Source organism: Komagataella phaffii, chromosome 3, assembly GCF_000027005.1.
Source record: "Komagataella phaffii GS115 chromosome 3, complete sequence".
NCBI classification, from domain to species: domain Eukaryota; kingdom Fungi; phylum Ascomycota; class Pichiomycetes; order Pichiales; family Pichiaceae; genus Komagataella; species Komagataella phaffii.
The window spans coordinates 1,997,121-2,019,514 of NC_012965.1; the positions used below are offsets into that span (position 1 = coordinate 1,997,121).

Sequence of the window (22,394 nt, forward strand, 5' to 3'; positions counted from 1 at the left end):
ACAAACAAAGTAAACAGAAATCCAGCCTGCTTCAATTGATCTTGAGACGTGATCATCGCTCTTGAAAACCAAAAACAAATTGGGTGGCTTAATATCCTTTCTTTTATCCAAAACGGAGCATTTATCTATCTCCTTTATTTGCCTCACTGTGTCTTTCTTTATTGAATGAGTGGTGGTAGAATATCCAAACTAAGTTCCTATACTAGGAGTTATCGAAGCCCTGCCGTAGAATTCAGAAGAACTTCAGGAAATTCCACAGTGGACCAACCTGAAGCAGCTATTAATAAGGCAATGAGTGCTTTGAAGTCTTCAAAATTTCGCAAACCAGAAAAGTTTACCTCCTCAAGATCACATTCTGGTGCTAGAAAAAATACCACAGGAAGAGAAACCAGTGAAATTAAAAAGAAGTCAAAGCAGCACGAGCAAGATCAATCTATACAAAAAACCAATCGGTCTTTAAACACCACGCGGAAGTCAGAGCCTTCAAGTTCTTTGCTTCCAAGTGCGAAGTCTTTGAGTGGTGGTCCTCAATACAAGTTTCAAAAAAAACCACAAACTCCCTTGAGAGAAGTTTACGATGTTGATCAAGAATTAATGCGATATTCAGATTCTGATAGTGATAATGACGAAGATGATGAGGAAGATGATGGCCAAAGTGATGACGAAGATGACGAAGGTGACGAGGCCGTTCCCGACAAGTTTAAGCAACGAAACTCTGTGAATCTTTTTGTATTTTCAGAATCCAGTGATGACGAGCCCATTGAGGAAACAAGTTCTGTTGACGACGAATCTGATACCGACCGCTTGCAGCAGATACCTCGATCAACTTCCGCTAGAAATTCTAGGCTAAAATCCAAAAAAACACCGACTGCTAAGAAATTGAAATCAACAGTTACCGAGGCTTCTTCTGATATTGAGACTGTGGATTTGAACAAGAACAGAAAGCCTGAAGCTAAGAGTAATGGAGTTACCATTACTCAAAAAAGTAAAAGAAAGAAACAAGACACAGTAAAACAAGAGAAGGAAGGAGACCTCTTCGAAGATGAAGACGAAGAAGGACTTCCAGTCCGTAGAGTCCTTAATAAACGTTCCATTAGATCTTCTTCAGGGCAGTCTTCTTACTCTTCGTCCGATAGTGATGTTCAGATTATAGATGTCCGTCCTGCATCATTGTCGGAAGTATCAAGACGGCCAAAACACAGACGATTAAGAATGCTGAGACATTCAACCCTTCAAACAAGACGAGGAACAAGACGAAGCTAGGCACAGATTCAACTAAGAACGTCGTGCTTTTTATGTACAATATGTAATTTATAATTTTGAGTATCAAATACTATTAATCAGGGATGCTATTTGTTTGTTCTAACATCAAAAAACAGCTAGACTCAAAGAAGATTATCCATCGTGCTCGTTTTTTGACATTCTCCAAGTACTATGAAAGAACTGAACTCTGGTTTTGTCCTGTTCTCTTCCCTTACGTCTTTAGATTGTAGAAAAAAAAAAAAGACGTGTGGCTCTCAAAGTTGGGACATACAAATCTAAACTCACCTTTCTATACGTAAACATCAACATTCTATCAAATCCGATAAATGTCTGTTCTCACTTCTAAAAGAATAGACACTCTTGAAGATATACCTAGCATCATATTCAATGATGTTGATCATAGCAACAATGGCAATAAAAGTGCTACAACCTCCAATGGTCAACATGCCTACGACGAAGACGATGAGGTAAACGCAGATTCCGACCTTGATATGAAGTCAGAGGCCTTTCCAATAATAACGATAGATGACCCGCCAATCTCTAATGTGCAGCAATTTCAGGAGCTGCGAAGGTCTTTAAAGATTACCTTGAATCCGCTGCAGGGAGGAGAAGGAATGCTTTTTATTTCACAAGGTGATGAAGAGGTTCATCTTGCACCATTTGAAGAAGAGACAAAATTGTATCCGTTTACTGTTGAAACCGTTGACGACTCAAAATCCTATGTACAATATGTCAGCCAAACTTACGAGCAATTTAAAATCATCCTGAAAGACAATCAATTCAAATCATTTGATGGGGACGATGATCTAGACATTGGATTAGAGAATACTATCACAGAGAACAAAAAACAGAGACGGCTTGTGTTACAGAGGTTATTTGAATGTTTATCCAAAAACTTGAATGACTTAGTACTGAATCAGCTAAAATCAGGAATGCATGATTCAGACACCTACAAGTATAATGAACTTTTAGATATCCTCAATTTACTGAACGCATTAGAGTTTGGAGACTCAACTCAGACAATCACGTTGTTAATAATGTGGGTCAATCGAGCTCAAGTTGAGCCAGATGAAGTTTTGGTGGAGAATATAATGAATGAAGAAAAGCCCTACGAGCATCCTCTGTTTTGGTCATACCTGATCAGCAAACTGGTAAAGAGAGGTTTGTTCCAGGTTGCTGTTGATGTACTTAATGAGTCAAAGTATCAGGAACTTCAGGAGATAGATGGAAAGCTGTTTCTATTCATTCAAGATTTTCAAACTTTATTAAGCAACTACGATACAGTGGGATTCGCAACGTCTTCTAAAAGCTTTTTGCAATGGAAACAAGCAGCATGCCAACTCCGAGACAGCTACTCTGATGTTGACTTCAAGCGCCTAGGCACCTCTGCACAAGTATTCGAGCTGGTCAGCTTAATATCTGGCAATCATTCCATCGATCCATCCGATTCGTGGTATGAAGTTCTATTGGTTAACTACATGTATAGCTTTCCGTCAAAAGAGTTTATTTTGGAGTACATGGCTATCGTGAGCCAGAACTTCAACCTTCCGGGTCAAATAGAAACAGTTTGGGAGCTGGCATGTTTGGATTTATTGGAAAAGAATTATTTGAGAATGCTGACAAGATTGGAGATGTTGGACACAGCGACTTCTGCTTTTGTTTCTGTTCTTTGTGAGGCGCAAGGGTTGTTTAAGGAGTATATTACCCTCTCAGATGATGATTCGTTCTTGATTTCAGAATATCTTTTAAGAAATCTGATATACTCATGCCTCTCCAACAACCCACTTCTTCCAACCGGTATAGGTCTAACTATTACTCTGAATAATGAGAATTGCCGAGAACTTGTGTCTGAGTTCTTACCAAGATTTGAATGCCTAACAAACGATGATCTGGAGTGGTGCCTTTCCATTTGCGCCAACCTAAAGCTTCCTGATCTGTCAGCAAGGATATGTAAGATCCAAGGACAAAACCTAAAAGACAAAGGCTTACTGTTAGAGAGCCTATTACTATTCAGCAAGTCAGGAGATATCCCATTGGTCGCTAATACTTGCTGGCTAATATTTGAGAACGCATTGTTATTGGGGCATTCAATTGGTGACAAGCTCTTGGATTCTGTTATCAGTGACCAGGTAAACGCTGAAGATAGGAGTGATAATGTTGAATTGTCTCCGGTATTGAGGCAATGCATTTCGCCATATGCAATTTTATGCCGAGTCTATAATTATTTGTCTTCAGGCTCTAATGTGAGAATGGGTATTTCACTTTTGATTAAGCTACTTCGATTTCCATTCCTACCCCCAAAATTTCAACCGCTGCTGCTAGCTCAATTTCTTCCTTTTTTAACAAGCAATGACTCAAGAAAAGCTTTTTTCAACACTCAAGAACTAGTTATAATCATTGAACTACTAAATGAGTATGACTCTAGACTGAAACATGATGTACCGGATGCCAGGAAATCTTCGGTTCTACAAGCTGATCTACTATACCAATTGGCAATAAGTGGTGACTACAACAAGGCGGACGATTGGAGAAAGACAAAGCGGTTGCCCCAGACTGTATCAGAGTTGTTGATAACCCTGAGAAAGAACATAGCTATCCAGCTCAGTTACAACTTCTCGCAGGAAAAGTGAATAGCAGATCCAAAAAGACGAATGTGATTTTATTTTTTTTTTTGTTTTTTTGTTCTGATCAATTGTGTATCTATAAGGCCAATACACACTAATTGAGTACTTTATAACCCAAGATCTCCCCTTTTTTTTAATCCTAAGTGGAGGGATATGGGCAATGTGTAGATAGTTTGATATGAGATCGATGCTTTAACAAGTGACATCTTGGGAAGCTCTAGAGTTCAGTAGAAGAGCAACAATCAGACCGTAAAGACCCAAAACTTCAGCAAAAATCAAAATCAGAATCATACCGACGAAAAGTCTTGGCTGTTGAGCAGTACCTCTGACACCAGCATCACCAACAATTCCGATGGCAAAACCAGCAGCCAGACCTGACAGACCAACTGATAAACCGGCACCCAATTGGATAAAGCCAGTATACAAAGCCTGCTTCTGTTGCAACGATGAAGAGATCAACACAGACACCACCAACCCATAAATAGCAATGATACCAGCCATAATAACAGGCACTGTATTCTTGATCAGTAAGTCTGGACGCAAGACACAGGTGGCACAAATACCTACACCCGACTTAGCAGTACCATAGGCGGCACCAAAACAGGTAAAGATGATGGCCGCAGCACAACCAATGGATCCAAAGAATGGAGCATAAACAGGACTTTGAAACGTAATGTTAGTAATCAATCAATCCTCTCATTATCTAGAGCATCGCCGAACTTACCAAAGATCTGACATTGTTGATTTAAATGAGGAATTCTAACTTGTTGTAAGTTGTGCCAAGTTGATGGAAGTTCAGAATCGATACAGATTGTAAGTCGTTGGCTGGCTGCTTTTCAAATGATGTGCTGAAAAATACGCGCGCTCCGTGCTTCTGCTGGGGGCGATTGGAGGTAACTTTCGGCCTTTAGATGGCCTGGGTAAGAAGCGAGTTATAAGTCACGTAATATTATAGAATACAACACTTCTAAGTTCAAATTACTACATACTGATATACTTTATTAGGGTTTTGCGCCCCTTAGTCTTGAGTATCAGTTTTTATAGCGGAGGATTGACGCTAATGAGATATATATCCAGCCTGCTTATGTAACGTTTGAGGTCGTGCATTCTCTTATATCTGAAATATTTTCATACATCAAAATTAGCAGAGAAGAAAAAAAGTTTTCCTACATTAGTTTGTTAATCAATCTACTTCATTACTTCCATCTTCAAGGCGAGCTATTGCAAGGAACCTTTAATTGAAATTCCAAATGTCTACTCCTAACCCTAAAGCATTCCCCTTAGCTGACTCCACTCTCTCCCAGCAAATCTTGGACGTCGTCCAACAAGCTCAGAACTTGAGACAGCTCAAGAAAGGAGCTAACGAAGCCACTAAGACTCTGAACAGAGGTATATCTGAATTCATTGTTATGGCTGCTGATACCGAGCCAATTGAAATTCTTCTTCATTTACCTTTATTGTGTGAGGATAAGAACGTCCCTTACGTTTTTGTTCCCTCCCGAACTGCTTTAGGTAGAGCTTGTGGTGTATCGAGACCTGTAATTGCAGCCTCTGTCACTACAAACGATGCCTCTGCTATCAAGAATCAAATTTACTCCATTAAGGACAAGATCGAACTGTTGTTGATCTAAATGTATAGTACACTGTATAGATGAATCGAGTTGTAATTTCATCCCTAATATTGCAATTTTTGGAGTTGGAATAGAAGCCAGAAAATGAAGCTTAGATAAAACCACTCAAATCTGTCCAATCTTTTGAATCTTTTGGGTCCACTGATCCTCGCAGTCAGCTCTCTGTAGACTACCAAGCCAGTCAGCATGGTTTCTGATATGTACGAACTTTTCATAAAAAGCGCATCTGTTCAGCGCGATCAAACTAGTTTTTTTTTCTCTTGTCTCCCAAATCCAATTAAACATGCCGCCTTCCACTAAAAGGCTGAATAATGGACTATCAGTCACTACAAAAGTGTTTGTACGGTCCCGAAATGGAGGTGCAACAAAAATTGTAAGGGAGCATTATTTACGAGATGATGTCGCATGCTACTCCAAGCTCTGTGACCAATGTGAATATTCCCTTGAAACCACTCCAGTGTTAAGCCATGTGCCCTTTTCCACTGCCAAATTAACCAAACATTATCTTATATTGGACACTAATATTGTACTTAACGCCATAGACTTACTGGAAGGTTCTCAGGCTTTGTTTGATGTCATTATTCCTCAAACGGTGTTGGAAGAAGTAAGAAACAGAAGTTACCCGATATACACTAGGCTGCGAGGATTGTCCAAGGCTGATGCCAAAAGGTTAATTGTCTTTCACAACGAATTTTGCAAGAATACTTTTGTGGCTAGGCAGAAAGGCGAAACTATTAACGATTACAATGATCGATTGATTAGAAAAGTTGGTGAGTATTATAACTCACATCTTTCAAACTACGGTGTTAAAGTATTTCTGCTTACCGATGACAAAGACAACCTCAAAAAATGTAAAGACGAACATATTCTTGCATTATCTCTCAGAGAATATTTAGGACAGTTGCCCAATTCCGAGGATTTGTTGGACACTTTGCCATCTGCCCAGGATGATCTTCAGGTTGCTGAATTCAAATATGCTGAATACTACTCACAATCGAGACTTATTGCTGGTGTTAAGAGTAGTGTTTTATTTCAGGGACCAATGAACGTGTCATCATACGATATATTTGAAGGAACAATAAACTTGCCGTCAATTTTTCCTAAGCCGATACTTGTTAGAGGTCGTCAGAATATGAATCGTGCGACAAATGGTGACTTGGTAGTTGTAGAATTGCTTCCCAAGTCACAATGGGTTGCACCTTCCAATGATATCGTTGACGAGACAACCTTAGGAAATGCCGATAATGAAGACAATGACCTGATAATTTCTGACCAAGAGCGAAGATTACTAAACAAAGAAGCTCGTAGAGCACAAATGGAAGACGAATCTAAGTTACAGCCCAGCGCAAAAGTGGTTGGGGTCATTAGAAGAAGATGGAGACTATTTACAGGACAATTGAGTCCCAATACCATTACTACCAATACAAATGCATTGAATTCTTGCTTGGTTACATTATCTGAGAAATCTATGCCTGCCGTCAGAATCAAAACAAGAAAAGCCAATGATTTGCTCAATATGAGGATTGTCGTGGCAATTGATGATTGGCCTGGAACCTCAAAGCATCCAGAAGGTCATTTTGTTAGAACGCTTGGCCCTATAGAGGATAAAGACACAGAACAGGAGGCTTTACTACTCGAACACGATGTTGAATATAGACCATTTAGTAAAAACGTTCTAGACTGTCTGCCAAAGGAAGGTCATGAATGGATTGTTCCAGTGGATTTAAGTTCTGATGAGCAGTTGAAAAAGAGACGTGATTTGAGAGATAAACTTGTTTGCTCGATCGATCCGCCAGGATGTGTCGATATCGATGACGCGTTACATGCCAGAAAGCTTCCTAATGGAAATTTTGAAGTTGGAGTGCATATTGCTGATGTCACACACTTTGTCAAACCTGCTACTGCACTCGACCAAGAAGGTGCTTCAAGAAGTACGTCTGTTTACTTAGTCGACAAACGTATAGACATGTTACCCACACTGCTAGGTACTGATTTATGTTCCTTGAAGCCATATGTTGATAGGTTTTCCTTCTCTGTAATATGGGAATTGGACGAAGATGCAAACATAATCAATGTTGATTTCATGAAATCCATCATCAAATCGAGGGAAGCATTTAGTTATCAAGATGCTCAAGATAGAATTGACGATTCTTCCAATAACGATGAATTAACTCAAGGCATGCGAAGTCTACTAGCACTTTCCAAGAAATTGAAGAAGAAGAGAATGGATGCTGGTGCTTTGAATCTTTCGTCACCAGAGGTTAAGGTTCATATGGATAGTGAAACGTCTGATCCTGGGGAAGTTGAAATTAAAAAACTATTGGACACTAATTCACTGGTTGAAGAATTTATGTTGCTAGCTAACATTTCAGTAGCTAGAAAAATCTATGACGCTTTTCCACAAATTGCGATGCTGAGAAGGCATGCTCCCCCTCCTTCTACAAACTTTGAAGCGTTGAACGAAATGTTACATATTAGGAAAGGTATGACCATTTCAGTGGAGAACTCTAGGGCATTATCTGATTCGTTGGATCGATGTGTTGATAAGAACGATGAATATTTCAATACCCTTGTTAGAATTATGGCCACCAGATGTATGATGGCAGCTGAGTATTTTGTTAGTGGAAACTTTTCGTACCAAGAATTCAAGCATTATGGCCTTGCTGCAGACATTTACACTCACTTCACTTCTCCGATCCGTCGTTACTGTGATGTATTGGCTCATCGTCAGCTTGCTGCTGCCATAGGGTACGAACCGTTGCATCCTATTCAAAGGGACAAAACTAAGATGGACCTTATTGTTAAGAACATGAACAGGCGCCATAGAAATGCACAGTTTGCAGGAAGAGCCAGTATCGAATATTATGTTGGGCAGGTTATCAAAAACACAGAAAGTTCTCAGGAAGGTTATATCATCAAAGTTTTCACTAACGGTATCGTCGTTCTCGTGCCAAATTTTGGTGTAGAAAGCTTGATAAAGTTGGAAGATATGGGTGATGAAAGCAGTGGATTGTTTGATGAAAAAGAGTTTAAACTTTCATTTAATGATAAAATCGGCAATAAAAGAGAATTGCATGTGTTTGACAAAGTGACAGTTTATATGAAGTCAGTTCTTAACGAGATGACTGGTAAACGTAAAGCAGTCTTTTTGCTTAAATAGTGATATACATAGATAGTAATCAAGATGATCTTCGCGACTTCTTACGTGATGTTTTGTATTTATTTTTTGACAGTAGTTAGGTTTTAAATCTATCCAAGACACGCTCATTTATCAACTTTGTTTTGGTACATTGAAAGAGTATTTCTTATCGTGGTCATGGAAATACAGAATCTTTGGAGCTTCATGGCTTCCCAAAAGATGACCAATCCTATTGTGCCTGGTTCTTCCAAATGGATAACCCAAGAATTGGAAAATAGTGTTCGAACGATGTTTACCGAAACCCAAAGATTCGCAGAGTCTGTGAATTATGAACTGGACTGGTTAGACGAACAAATGGGAGAAATTTTAGAGGGTTCTCCCAACCTTGTCATGCTGGCACTGAGATCTCCCAAGAAGTTGCAAGAGTCACCCAGTAGGAAAGCTGATGGTGAACCTCTTACCAACAATGTTTTCCAAGAACCAGTCGTAAATAACATTCCAGAGTTGCAAACTACAGAAAGTTATAAGAAGGAAAAATTTGATGAATATAGAAAACTGAGGGAACAAGTTAATATTAGTCAAAGCGCTATAGGTGGTAAGAGAGAATCAACACCTGATAATTCATTTGAAGAAATCAAAGAAAGTGTTCGGAAGTCAATGTTAACGCGGACTTCTGTGCGTGCCAGTAATAGTTCCGATTCCCCACCAACTATTTTAGGTGAAGAAGTACTTTCTCCTATTCGCTCTGCCCCAATTTTGGCACCTACTCAAGGAGAGAATTTTACAATAGTTGAGCATGCAACAGAAGAAAAAGTCCCCCTGAAAGATGATCAGGATGAGAAACATGACGATAACAGGAGGAGCACAGCAACTACTGCAACCACTCCATTTGCATCCCTCCCTTCAAGAAGGGAGCTAAGTATTAAAAGAAGTGCTGGGAAAAATGCATCCGATTCTGAGTTCCAGAACCTCAAGGATAACATCGCACCTCCAAAAGATAATGTGTCCACATCCTTAACTGTGACAAATAATTTGAAGATGTCTCCCGAAGTTTTAGATAGTGGATTTGCAAGCGTCGGAGGGACACCTTCGACAAGAGTCCAATCTCACGTTGAAATAGAAACCGGAAGCATGTGGTTCAATCCTGAACTATCAGAGAGAACAATACTGAAGTTCGATGCTTCAGATGAGAAAACAGTCTGTGAATCCCAGTTCTCACCTACAAGAAAAAAGAATGTTCGAAAAGAACAAAAAATCATTAATCATTCAGTTCATCTGTCGCCTTTACATTCAAATCCGAGATTCAATAATGTATCACCAAGAAAAGAACCAGTATCCCCCAAAAAAATCAGTTTGTCTCCAATAGTTAAAATCCTTCCACCATCAAGAAGAGTATCATCCGCTAAGACCACTGCAATAGCTAAGAAGCTGGGTAAACCCGCACTTACATCAGTATCTTTAGAGGTGCAACCAAAAACGTCAAATAAAAAAGCAAACAAGAAATCAATTAACAGGGTAATTCTTCAAGAGCAGATCCAGCATCGAAGGTTACAACTTGAAAACGAGATTCGAAATCGAAAGAAGATTGATGTCCAACAAATACAGATTCCAGTCGAGAGAAACTTACCAGATATAAAACGCAGACGTACCGAAAGACTGCTTGAACCAAAAGTACTTGCGGAAGTTTCTACCGACAGGCTCAATAAGACTGCCTCCTTAGGAAACGGTGCGAAATCTCCTTTTGCAAAGTCGGTTCAACCTCAGTCCAAACGCTCCATTTTTAATGTTTTTCAAAGGGTGACCCCTTCTACAAACGAAAAGCCCAGTGAGCTACCAGAAATATTCTCAGAATCGGAGGACGATGCTGAAGGGAGCGTACTCCAGCCTTGGGCCGAATTTGGACAATTAAAAATTGCCCTCATCAAACAACAGTCTCTTAACCCGGTATCCGTCTTTGGCTCTGTGCTACCATTAGATATGGACGCTATTTTCCGGTCTTATAACCGATTCAATCGTTAATATTAGCTAGCATTAGATGAATTGTGAGTTCAGTTGTAATATATGAAGAGTGCGCTCCGCAAAGTAAAATTCGTGGATCACTGAGGATTTTTCTCCTGTAAATTTGAATTTTGATTTTCTTCGTCTTCGTGTAGAATGTCAGGAAACATTGGTCTACAAGTCAGACAGGCGGTTCCAAACTTGGACCCAATTGTTGCAAACTATACTGTTGGATATATTCAGCATTTGAACGGATCTACAGAGGATGCTGTTATCGCACAACAGCTGGATATAGCCCAAGAACTGTCGTTTGTTCATGATTTGTTAGTAAGTAGTGGAGGAGACAAGGAGAAAATATCTGCCTTCACAAACAAGATACAAGAAGAGTTTGAGACAAAATTGAAAGAGAATATGAAAAAGCTCTCGCTTACAGGCGACACTTCTAAGAGACTATTAGACATCAGCCTGGTAAAGAATCAACAACGTGATATTAATTCGTCTTTAGCTCTGCTGCAAAGCACAAAGGATATAGCACATGGGGGCCGTGTGTTGGCAACTAAGGTTGATAAGAAGAAGCTCATAAAAGCTGAGGCCAAAATTGCCAAGAAGGTTGCCAAACGTGCCAATAAGTTTGTAAAATATGAAGCCTCCAAACTCATTAATGAGCAATCCCAAGAGGACTACGACTCATTTTTCCTCAAAATCAACCCAATTGATTTTGGTTCTGCCGCTGGAAAATCAAAGGATATCAAGCTTGATGCGTTCGATTTATATGTTGGTGACGGAAAGAGAATTTTGAGCGATGCCTCGCTGACTTTGGCGTACGGTCGGAGATATGGTCTAATTGGTCAAAACGGTATTGGAAAGTCCACTCTCTTGCGTGCTCTTTCCAGGAGAGAATTAGACATTCCTAAGCATGTAACTATTCTTCATGTCGAGCAGGAGATAATAGGTGATGACACCCCTGCTTTGCAATCAGTTTTGGATGCTGATGTTTGGAGAAAGCAATTATTGCATGAAGAAGCAGGTATTACTGAGAGAATAGATGAGATTGAAAAACTAAGATCACAATTTGATGAGGACTCTCTGGAGGTCAAAAAACTAGATAATGAAGATTCGGATTTGCAGAATCGTATTCTGGAAGTTCACTCGAAACTTTCTGAAATGGAATCGGATAAGGCTGAGGGTAGAGCTGCTGCTATTTTATTTGGTCTGGGTTTTTCCAAAGAGTCCCAACTGCAGCCTACGAAATCATTTTCCGGTGGTTGGAGAATGCGTCTTTCTTTAGCAAGAGCCCTGTTTTGTAAGCCAGATTTGTTATTACTAGATGAACCTTCTAATATGTTGGATGTGCCATCCATCACTTATCTTGCAAATTACTTGCAAACCTATCCAGCTACGGTTCTTATTGTGTCCCACGATAGGGCGTTTTTGAACGAAGTTGCCACTGACATCATCCATCAACATTCTGAAAGGTTAGATTATTATTCCGGTAATTTTGATGCATTTTATAATACAAGAGAGGAACGTTTAAAGAATCAAAGGAGGGAATATGAAAAACAAATGGAATATAGAAAACATCTTCAGACCTTTATCGATAAATTTCGTTACAATGCTGCAAAATCTTCGGAGGCTCAATCCAGAATCAAGAAGCTAGAAAAGTTGCCAATCTTGGAGGCGCCAGAGGAAGAAAAGGTTATTACCTTCAAATTTCCGGATCCTGAAAAGCTTTCTCCACCAATCTTGCAGTTGCAGGACGTTTCGTTTGGATATGATCCTAAACTAATGCTTTTATCTCATGTTGATTTAGATGTTCAAATGGACTCTAGAATCGCACTTGTTGGTGCCAATGGTTGTGGTAAGACCACATTGTTGAAGCTGCTGATGGGTGATCTTACTCCACTGGATGGGTTTATTTCCAAGAACGGCCGACTCCGTATTGGATATTTTGCGCAGCATCACGTTGATTCCATGGATCTTACATTAGATGCTGTTACTTGGATGGCCAAAAAGTTTCCAGGTAAGAACGATGAAGAATACAGAAGGCATTTGGGATCTTTCGGAATCACTGGTAGTTTAGCAATCCAAAAGATGCAGCTGTTATCTGGAGGACAAAAATCAAGAGTTGCATTTGCTGCTTTGTGCCTCTCCAACCCTCACATTTTAATTCTTGATGAGCCTTCTAACCATTTGGATACTGCTGGTTTGGATGCATTGTCAGAAGCACTACATAGATTCAAAGGGGGAGTGTTAATGGTTTCGCATGATGTAGCCAGCATTGATCGAATCTGTAATGAAATTTGGGTTAGTGAGGATGGTACTGTGAAGAGATTTGAAGGTAACATTTATGACTACAAGGACTACATCATGTCGAAGGCCAATGCCTCAGGAGTTGTCAAACTACATTAGAGTAAGTTAGCTAATACTTAATTCAATATACTACTTCACATCAGTGTAGACCGAGCTCCGATTTCATTGCTTGCTGTCCCATCCGGCATGTTCCCGTCTCTGCCACTAATGAACTGCTGGTATATGGCCTCCAATTTTCTTTTCTCAGACTGAGAGATACTTTGTTTGGTTTCAGAAAGCGAATCCTCAAAATCTTTGGAAGTAATGATAACCGAGTTTGCTGCAGTCGTAGCTAATTTACTTTTAGTTTCTCCTTCTGCATGGTTACCATTGCCCTGATACAAGTGCTCTAGCTTTTTGATTACAGTGGCACGATCGGAGGGTTTCAATTCTATTAAGCTTTTCTTTTCAGTATTTCCGGAAAATTGAAAACACTCAACCATTCTTTTCTTATCATCATTATCATCCATCTCTCCTGCCATTGCCATCGATTCGTCCTTGGTCAGTTTCTCATGAACAGCTTTCAAATAAGCATTGTAAGCCAATGCTTGAAGATCTGCTCCTGAAAATCCTGAACATTCCCCAGCTACACTGGACAAATTAACACTTTTAGAGACATTCATATTTCTGGTTACAGACTGAAGAATATCAAGTCTGTCATCGAAATCTGGCATATCACAAATTACAGACTTATCAAGTCTGCCAGGCCTTAAGAGAGCACTATCAATCAAGTCTGGCCTACTAGTAGCAGCAAGAACATATACTCCATCTAATCCCTCGGCACCATCCATCTGTGTAAGCATTTGATTCACCACTCTATCAGTAACTCCAGTAGAATCATGGCCACGCTTTGGGGCAATTGAATCAAACTCATCAAAAAACAAAATGCAGGGTTTAGCAGCTTGGGCTCGTTCAAAAAGTTCACGGACACTTTGCTCTGACGCTCCGATATATTTATTTAAGATTTCGGGACCTTTGATTGAAATGAAATTTAATCCACATTGTGCTGCGACAGCTGATGCGAGCAAGGTTTTACCACAACCAGGGTAACCATAAAGTAGTATACCAGACCTTAGTCGTAGTGGGCAACTAGAGAAGATTGGCGCATACTTGGTGGGCCATTCCAAAGTTTCCAATAAAATTGATTTTGCATCTCGTAGACCACCAATATCATCCCAGCGAACATCAGATTTTTGTAATTTTACCCCACGTAAAGATTGAGGTATGTAGCCACTGAGAGCACTATCAAAATTATCTTTTTGAATTGTCGCTCCATGTTTATCAACTGCGATTGTAGATGATGAATTATTAGTTAACTCTAATCCGGATATACCATTCTCTATCTCCGACTGTTTATTTGCAATATCCCCGACTGAACCATTTAGAATTGGTGTGCTAGATTCTTCAATATCCAGTTCAGAATCAGAGTCTGCTAAGATGTCCCTAGATATTAAATCATGGTAGGCCCTGTCACACAAAACCTTCAGGTCTTTCGGTAAATAACCTTCCGTTTCAACAGCAATATTGTTCAGTAACTCTCCTTCAGAACAGAAGACATTTAGAGTATCTAAATAACTTTGTAAAATTTGCTTTCTTGCTTCCTTGTCCGGAGCTCGCAGCTGAAAATCATGCTCTATCAAATGAGTAGTAAATATCAAAGAATTCAGAGATTCTTTAGACTTCGAAGAAGCTAAAATTGTGATATCTCTGTTTATTGAAAGAGCTGAGAGCTTGCTAATAAAATATTCACTCAATTGCCTTGACTGACTCGAGTCAGAATGCTCTTGTTCTGCTGGTATCAATGAGTCTAAGTCTTCTAGGATAAGTAACGAGGGAGCTTTCCAACTGACCTCGCTAAATATATCTTCAAAAATGCCTCTCAAGTTATTGTAACTTTCACTCATAATTTTATCGCAGTTTAGAAGCTTGACAAAGTGTCCCTTGTTCGTGACTATTTGTGCTACTTGCGATATGACGAGAGATTTGCCGCTACCACTTGTACCAAAAAGCAGGGACCCACCAGAAGCAATTTTAGATAATGATTCAATCAAGTTTTCTTGAGCAGTAGGATACTGGTCACTTTGTGTTCTCACATGAGTTTTCCTATCAGGTAGGAGATCGTAAGATGGGATGAATGACTCCGGTCTAAGAATCTCCTCTCCGATCTCCAAAGAAACATTGTCTTTCCCTAAAGGAGTTGTCCAACCGCTTTTAATCCTCTTGAATTGTAGTAATCCTCCATTAGGTAGCAATGTACCAATCTTTGGAAGTTTCACACAATTTGTAAAAGTACAAGAATCTAGCAAAGGCGAAAGTAGTTGCATTAGCTGAGTCAGGAGAGTATCCCTCTCTTTCTTGTTTTGGACACGTTTCTGTTCTTCAGTGGCATGCTTTATTGTCACTCTATCGAGAGAAGCCGGTGATACTGTAGTATATTTGTGAAGCACTAAAACAGTGGGTTTTTTATTAAAGGTTTGCGAGCCTGTTCAAGAGAGATCAAGTTTCCCACTGTATTCTCTATTCCTAAAGAACATGCTAACAGTTCAGAAAGGCCTACATTGCCTTTTGGAGATTTCGAATCGTGGACTAGTTCTGCAATTACCTTTCCTGTCTCGGTGTAGGATGATTCTGGTGGATGGCTTGATCCCGCAGCATTTGTTTGCGTTTGAGCTGCTTGATCAATCGAGTCATTCAATTGCTTAATTTTGCTACTTGTCAACCCGGTTCTATCTGGAGTTCCTGGTCCTACCAGCACAGAAACCGAGACAAAGTGCGCATTTTGCAGAGCTGGAATCAATTCATTCAGGTTACAGTAAACTTTATAACCACCCGATTTTGAGTCGTTAACATGAGCATACGTGTTATTGGGGAGTGTGATGGATCTTCTGAGCATTGAAGGAAGCACTTCACCGTTGTTTGTCACGGATCGTCTACCTGTGGCAGTTGACGTGGAAGATCTTACTCGTCGAATTCTGTGGCCACTGCTGTCTGAACGTACGGAAGATATACTGGGACGTTTTTGAACTTTAGGGGCAATTTGAACTTCCGTATCGTTAAATAATTGGGCAAATGTAGAGACTTCAGGTTCAATCTTTTTCACTAATAGCCTTGCAGTTGTTTGCGGAGTTGGATAAACGACTAAAACTTGATTTGGATAAACACAACGGGTTTGATTGAGTAAATAAGTCTCAAGTACCTGCGCATGCGTCTCGACTATTTCCCAATCATTGCTTGTAACTGGTTCCAACTCCACAGTAATTGCCTTCACAGCGTCTATGTGAACGTTGACAGTCACATTTACATTCTCTTGTAGATCGATAGCACTCGCCAATGACCTGTCAATCTCGATAACGGGATTAGAAGAGCTTGTTTTAGTAATGCCACCGGCCCAACCACAATACGCTATTCTCCTCTGGGCAGCTCTCTGGTGAGGAACCCAAGATAGTTCAACTATGATCTGTTGTATGTTGAAGTCTGCACTAAAAAGCATTGTGGTTATTGCCGATGGCAAATTGCAAAGATTGTTTCTCAATGGAGAGTAACGAACAACAGCATCTATGGAATTCATCGACCAAGTGTTGACTAGTTGGAAGAAAACTGAGGTAGGAACTATTTCAAAGATTTAGCCGATTGCACGGAAATTTCTACTGAGATGCGGGGGAACATGAACAGGGTACATTGTGGATTACGCGAACAAGAATCCCAAGGATTTGTAGGTCGGCTGAAAAATCAACTCCCTCCCAGGTTAGATTCCTCTCCCCGTTCAAAGCACTCTTGTTGGAAGCAATATAAACATCTTACCTGTGAAGAGATTTACTCAGTTACCCTGAATGTCAATTCATTATATTTTGGCTCTGAACCGCCAGGGCAAGGTTCGGATCTCTAAGTGGTTTGACCGCAAAATATCTCTGGATGAGCAGTTTCAAGTTAGACAAAAAATCCACAGGTTGATTTTATCCAGGGACCACAAGAATCAATCAAATTTCGTAGAATTTGAAAAGAAGAAGTTGGTTTATCGGAGATACGCAGGCTTATTTTTTTGCATGTGTATAGATATGGACGATGGGGAGCTAATGTATTTAGAAAGTATCCACTTGTTGGTCGAGGTACTTGATCAGTATTTCAATAATGTTTGTGAGTTGGACCTGGTGTTCAGCTTTTACAAAGTGTACGCAGTGATTGATGAAATGTTCATGTCTGGAGAAATTGAAGAGACTTCAAAGGCAGTCGTTTTGGACAGGGTAGATCAAGTGATGGCATACAATTAAAAACAGAGTACAACATATACCTATTATATTATATAGAAAGAATCATAGGCATCCAACAATTCAAAAAAGATAAATATGATGTGTCATGCTTATTATTTAGGAGCCTCCTTGAAAGAGATAGCAGCTTCCTCACCCATGGAAGAAATAATGGTGACCAGCAAGTCTTTGCCCTCATCGAACTCACTTTGCAATTTCTCACCAACCTCTCCCTCTGGAGCCTTGACGTCATCCTTGGTCTCACCATCGTTGTTCATCAAGTTCAAGTACCCATCATCAATGTCCAACAGTTGGTATTCAGATCTTCTAACGTTAGGAACCTCCATGTTGTGGGTGGATGGAGAAAGATCTTCCAACTTCTTACCAGTGAAGATGTCGATGGCGACCAAGTGGACCTTAGCGTGACCGTGCTTACCAGTCTTAGAGGTAGACATATCAACGATCTTACATGGTCTACCTTTAATGACAACGTGTCCGTTCTTTCTAAGAGCGGAACATTGCATAGGGAAGGTCAAAGAGGATCCGGCATCGGCGGTCTCAAAGGTGTGCTACTGATGTTAGTAAACTAAGTTCAAATATAACTGCCAGTTTACTCGTCCAAAATTAGAGAAGTTTTCGGGCTTGAGTCACTTACTTCTTCTTCAGCCATTTTGATTAAAGTTAGGGAGATTCAAAGAGAAGTGAAAAAACAAATGAGAAAAAAAATGAATGCCTTTTTCTAAGCCAATTGCCCATTGATCGCCTAGAAATCTTGTTGGCTCTGTGCACCAACCAATTTTTGGTTTTGATATTTTGATTTTCTTTACTTCGTGATGATGTTTACACTACTCCGGACTGAATTTTACATGATAGAGACTTACGCCGGGTAACGAAGATGAACGGTGTGGGGAGAAGATAGATAAGTGTCCATTGATTTTACTTATGTCAACATGTCGTCCTATTTGCCTACTGGGTTTATTCCCATCTTTCTGAGATCCTCACTAATAACCTCTGCCTCAAGTCCATAGGGTGGTCTGTAGTGTTTGAATATTCTGTTCATTTGTTGGGCCTCACTGTGTTTTCCAGATGAAGTCCTATAGTGTGAGAAGTAAAGGTCAATTGTTGATTGAGTATGGCCCAGTTCCTTGCTTCTCACTTCACCTGTGAATTCTGGAAATTGTGGGTATGTTTTTCTTGGGAACTCAGCTTCTAACGTTTCCCTTGCATTGCTGTCTCTAACTGCTCTAGAAGGGTTACTATTTCTATTGTGCGATAGCCCACAACCTTCAATTGTTGAGTTTCTGGAAGGACGTCCTTGCCGACTCAAGTTTGATTTGCTATCCCGCAGGGAATCAGCAATTTTCAGTGCAACCTGTCTTTCAACATCTTCAACTTCTTTATCTTTGAAATTGCATCTTAGTACGTATTTTTCGTAATACTTGGAATTATTGTTTGTTAACATGAAAAACTCCTGGTCTGTGATTATTGGCGAAAACTCGTCAAAGGAGTGGTTGACGGATTTGTTGCGTACTTTTCGGCCTTTTTTGGCACCCTGTTTTTTAACTGTAACGCTAGTATTTGTACTAGCATCTGTTGAATCACTATCGGTATTATTCTGAGACTCTAATGGCTCATTTGGTTCTGATTTTGTTGCATCGGGTGTAACCTCACGACTGTTTGAACTAGGAGTGGTAGCATCAACTATTGATGACCATTTTGCAAAATGATCCCATAGTTTGACGCCCTTCGCCGAAGAGATATCGAACAAAAAATCACGGTCAATCTTCCCTCTCTCAAGCAGTTTCTTTTGACATAACAAAAAATGCTTTAATCTAAAGAGTCGTAGATTTGCCAATTCTACCATTTCCTGATACAGATCTTTTGTTCTATTATAATAGTGGCTCATGAGCTTTGACACTCTGTACTGATTATAGTTCATTGAACGGATCAGTTCATAATCCCTTCTTTCAGTAAGATCATTTAGCCTTGTCTGAAACTCTTGGTTTTCGGTTGAGTTTTTACCTATCAACTGTTGTTTGAGGTCTAGAGGCTCCAACAGTTTTTTTATTTGATCCTGCAGGGAAAGTATGCTTCTTTCCTTCAGTTCATTGGTATGTTCAAGCTCATACTTGGCCAGGTTTTGAACATTCAGTTCCAGAACCTTTCGCCTCCTATTTATGTTTGTTGAAGACGCATTTACTAATTCAAAGGGTACGTTTTCTAGTAAATGTCCGTAATCAGGACTAAAGAAGTATTTTTCTGAATTTTCACTAGACCTCAAGTCATTATCCACGATCAATTTGTTCCCACTTTTCCCATTCTTCAATGGGCTTACATCGTCCGGTAGTTCACCTTGCCACAGAGTGAATTTGTAAGACTCATAAAATTTTTGTAAAAGCATATTGGGTGGGAATGTGTTATGATCTTCCATATCCTGGAACTTTCTCTTCAGATCTTTGAACGCTTTAGTAGAGTTACCTGCTCTGCCACAGACGAAGTCAGCCAAATTGTTTGCCTTTGAAAGAAGTACCCTATTAAACTTTCGTTTGACAGGATTTTCTACATGAAATAATTGGTCACATAAACCTTTGATATGCATTCTCTTTTCCGGCTGGCAAAACTCTTCTAATGTCTGCTCAATTCTACTCCATTGCTTCTCTTTCAGTCTTTCTTCTTCTTCTAGTTGCTGTACTTTCTCTTGGTAAGATAATTCTCTTGCCTTCATTAAGCTACTAATGCCTAACGCAGCAAGGTAGGCGTTCAAATCATCTACACTCAAGTTCAGCTTCAATGAAGCAAGTAAATTAATACCCAGTGCTTCGTCATTCTCTGAGTACAGTTGAGTGAGGTGATTTCGATTGCCCTGTAATGGTTGTTCTTGAAACTCTTCGAATCCTCTGGTAAATCTTGAAATTCTCAATGTCTCCGCTTGACTTCCATCTGGGACGTCATGTTTGGAAGGTAGGTGAAGAATATTATTTGGTTGTGTTTGTGAATCTATCTGATTCGGCATAAACTGTAATTGGGGTAAGACAGGGCCATATATTTGTTCATTAGAAAATGATGCCGGATGGTAGTGATTCGGCATTATGCTCACTTTTTCTCCGTTGGTAAGAGTAGTTGCTTGTAACTCAGGTCGCACTTGTGGGTGAAAAATGGGAGGGTAGCAGTAGTTCATATATACCAACCGCTGATCTGGAGGTTGTACCTCAAATAAGGGTTGATCCCGAGCTTGCATTGAGGCTGGAAATGGGATGGGTTGTTGTGGATATTCTGGTCGTTGTGATGGAGGATACCGTATAGAAGGAAAAGGGTTGGAAAGTTGTTGAGCCATGAGTGGGCGGGAAACGGGATTTGAAGTGGTTGGAGGTCCCTGTCTATGTAAGTAGAATTTGTTAATAGGTGGAAGGTGGTCAAACTCACGATTGTTTTCCCGGTCTTTATTCTCTCTCTTAGTTGTGTGATTGTTTCCCTCAGGCAACAATGGAACGTCATTCGGCAACGGTACTAACAATGGAAGAGTTCCCTTTTGCTTCTTGAACTTCAACCTTTTGGTTCGCCTCTTCCCGTCTTCGTCATAATACTCAGATACTGAAGAGACGGGATGGCCTTTAGTCGGAAGCGAGCTTCCGGGGCTGATGGTATTGGAGATGCTTTCATCAGTAGGTAGTTGGCCATTGAAGCCTTCTTTTTTTAACGCGAGTTCAATTTGCACTCTTCTATTATGTTCATTGATTTGTTTAATCTCGTCTATAGACATCGGAGGATTCAATGAATATGGATTTAAATGTTCTCCGCTGGACTTCATGTGTGGAAACTCATCCTTCCTAGTTCCCTTAAAGGCACTTCTCGGTTCCTCATTATTAAAGCCTACAGACTGTAAGCGAAATTCTTGCTGATATTGAGAGCTTGGTATGGATGCTGTTGGGGTATGCATTAGATTCTTAGAATCTGAAGAATTTGGCCCTGGATTAGATAATGTGTAATTATAATTGTTCTGAACCAAAACAGGATATGAGCCTTGAGATCGTTGCTGGTTCAAAATTACGTGCTGCCGACTCTGGCTAGAGTCGTTAGCATTCGAATATGATTGTGGAATAGGAGGCATCCAACAGTATCGTGAGGCTTTTTTAGAAAGAAAATCGTCTGACATGAGCCAGTCGGTCAATCCCTTTTTCTATCCTCCTTGTGGGTGATGCAAGCCTTAACGAGAAAAAAAAAGACCAATAAATCAATGTTGGTCCGATAAGGCTCACGTCTAATATCTGAAGAACAAATGTCTTTCAGTAAATTTCTGTGGAAGAGATATGGAGTGTTTTCTCAGTGTAGTGTGTATTTCTTTTTGAAAGGTTATATCTGTAATAATAGTTCTTCGATGCACGGCTTTTGTCGTTTTTTTTTCTTCTTTTTTTCTCTCCACCAAAAAAGACCACATCACCTATACGTTCGACTCGCAGATTTCCCACAATTAAACTAGTATCTTTCGTTTGTTAAGATTGCTGAGAAAAACTCAAACTTCAAGGCAGGATTTGTAGTGAATGATTGCTGTTGATGGTTCTCATGGTTCTTTTTGCGAAACTTTATATAGTAGATAACCAGCTCCAGAGTAGGAATTAAGCATTTGAACTTGGTGGCCAATCTGAGGACCTTCATGCATAGAGGTAAGTTTCTTGAAATCTGTCTTTTGAATTATTTCATTGTTTTTCAGTGCTGAATTTAAAGAATAACTCTCTGCATTGAAAAGACTCCTCCAGCACGTATTTGTTTACCTTTGAGATACTTATCTACCCACCCTGACTAGTAAGAGAAAACGCTACAATTAGACGAGAACTAGTTAAATGCGACTTCTTGGTGCCTAGTTTGCCAGCTGCAATACATTGTTATATTCAACCTAGTAACAGCTCACGATGGCTAAGCTGGTACTTAATAGACATGTGATACACAACGTTCTCAAACTAGGACACCAAGAAAATTGGATAGTTATTTATGTCTTATTGTTTTACAGAATATTTCTGGAAGCTCCAGTTTTAATGAATTTATAAAAACTATTTAGCATCACAATTGAAGCAGCATTTCCGTTTGCATCCCACTAATCTACCTGATCATTCTCAATTCACCATCAGCTGCAAGGATTATCTGCGGCTCG

At 39.8% G+C, this 22,394-nt stretch overlaps 11 protein-coding genes across 11 annotated transcripts; 7 read left to right on the forward strand and 4 right to left on the reverse strand.

The window, feature by feature from the left end:
• Positions 1–165: 165 nt before the first annotated feature.
• On the forward strand, positions 166–1,263 carry PAS_chr3_1038 (Hypothetical protein; the record flags this gene model as incomplete). The annotated part of the gene is made up of 1 exon (XM_002493235.1): positions 166–1,263. The coding sequence occupies one exon, from the start codon at positions 166–168 to the stop codon at positions 1,261–1,263; it is 1,098 nt and encodes a 365-aa protein (XP_002493280.1).
• A 326-nt stretch (positions 1,264–1,589) lies between these two features.
• Positions 1,590–3,893, forward strand: PAS_chr3_1039 (Subunit of the Nup84p subcomplex of the nuclear pore complex (NPC); the record flags this gene model as incomplete). The annotated part of the gene is made up of 1 exon (XM_002493236.1): positions 1,590–3,893. The coding sequence occupies one exon, from the start codon at positions 1,590–1,592 to the stop codon at positions 3,891–3,893; it is 2,304 nt and encodes a 767-aa protein (XP_002493281.1).
• A 186-nt stretch (positions 3,894–4,079) lies between these two features.
• Positions 4,080–4,625, reverse strand: PAS_chr3_1040 (Proteolipid subunit of the vacuolar H(+)-ATPase V0 sector; the record flags this gene model as incomplete). Its single annotated transcript, XM_002493237.1, has 2 exons — positions 4,080–4,548; positions 4,612–4,625. The coding sequence occupies 2 exons, from the start codon at positions 4,623–4,625 to the stop codon at positions 4,080–4,082; spliced, it is 483 nt and encodes a 160-aa protein (XP_002493282.1).
• Positions 4,626–5,137: 512 nt separating this feature from the next.
• On the forward strand, positions 5,138–5,518 carry PAS_chr3_1041 (small nucleolar ribonucleoprotein SNU13; the record flags this gene model as incomplete). The annotated part of the gene is made up of 1 exon (XM_002493238.1): positions 5,138–5,518. The coding sequence occupies one exon, from the start codon at positions 5,138–5,140 to the stop codon at positions 5,516–5,518; it is 381 nt and encodes a 126-aa protein (XP_002493283.1).
• Positions 5,519–5,801: 283 nt separating this feature from the next.
• On the forward strand, positions 5,802–8,678 carry PAS_chr3_1042 (Catalytic component of the exosome, involved in RNA processing and degradation; the record flags this gene model as incomplete). The annotated part of the gene is made up of 1 exon (XM_002493239.1): positions 5,802–8,678. The coding sequence occupies one exon, from the start codon at positions 5,802–5,804 to the stop codon at positions 8,676–8,678; it is 2,877 nt and encodes a 958-aa protein (XP_002493284.1).
• A 156-nt stretch (positions 8,679–8,834) lies between these two features.
• PAS_chr3_1043 (Hypothetical protein) lies at positions 8,835–10,676 on the forward strand (the record flags this gene model as incomplete). The annotated part of the gene is made up of 1 exon (XM_002493240.1): positions 8,835–10,676. One exon carries the CDS (start codon positions 8,835–8,837, stop codon positions 10,674–10,676), a length of 1,842 nt encoding a protein of 613 aa, XP_002493285.1.
• A 135-nt stretch (positions 10,677–10,811) lies between these two features.
• PAS_chr3_1044 (Positive regulator of the Gcn2p kinase activity, forms a complex with Gcn1p) lies at positions 10,812–13,064 on the forward strand (the record flags this gene model as incomplete). Its single annotated transcript, XM_002493241.1, has 1 exon — positions 10,812–13,064. The coding sequence occupies one exon, from the start codon at positions 10,812–10,814 to the stop codon at positions 13,062–13,064; it is 2,253 nt and encodes a 750-aa protein (XP_002493286.1).
• Positions 13,065–13,099: 35 nt separating this feature from the next.
• Positions 13,100–16,572, reverse strand: PAS_chr3_1045 (Peroxisome biosynthesis protein PAS1; the record flags this gene model as incomplete). The annotated part of the gene is made up of 2 exons (XM_002493242.1): positions 13,100–15,350; positions 15,458–16,572. 2 exons carry the CDS (start codon positions 16,570–16,572, stop codon positions 13,100–13,102), a joined length of 3,366 nt encoding a protein of 1,121 aa, XP_002493287.1.
• Positions 16,573–16,834: 262 nt separating this feature from the next.
• Positions 16,835–17,272, forward strand: PAS_chr3_1047 (Small subunit of the clathrin-associated adaptor complex AP-2; the record flags this gene model as incomplete). The annotated part of the gene is made up of 1 exon (XM_002493243.1): positions 16,835–17,272. One exon carries the CDS (start codon positions 16,835–16,837, stop codon positions 17,270–17,272), a length of 438 nt encoding a protein of 145 aa, XP_002493288.1.
• Positions 17,273–17,364: 92 nt separating this feature from the next.
• Positions 17,365–17,918, reverse strand: PAS_chr3_1048 (Translation initiation factor eIF-5A, promotes formation of the first peptide bond; the record flags this gene model as incomplete). The annotated part of the gene is made up of 2 exons (XM_002493244.1): positions 17,365–17,817; positions 17,904–17,918. 2 exons carry the CDS (start codon positions 17,916–17,918, stop codon positions 17,365–17,367), a joined length of 468 nt encoding a protein of 155 aa, XP_002493289.1.
• Positions 17,919–18,206: 288 nt separating this feature from the next.
• PAS_chr3_1049 (Hypothetical protein) lies at positions 18,207–21,401 on the reverse strand (the record flags this gene model as incomplete). Its single annotated transcript, XM_002493245.1, has 1 exon — positions 18,207–21,401. One exon carries the CDS (start codon positions 21,399–21,401, stop codon positions 18,207–18,209), a length of 3,195 nt encoding a protein of 1,064 aa, XP_002493290.1.
• Positions 21,402–22,394: the final 993 nt, after the last annotated feature.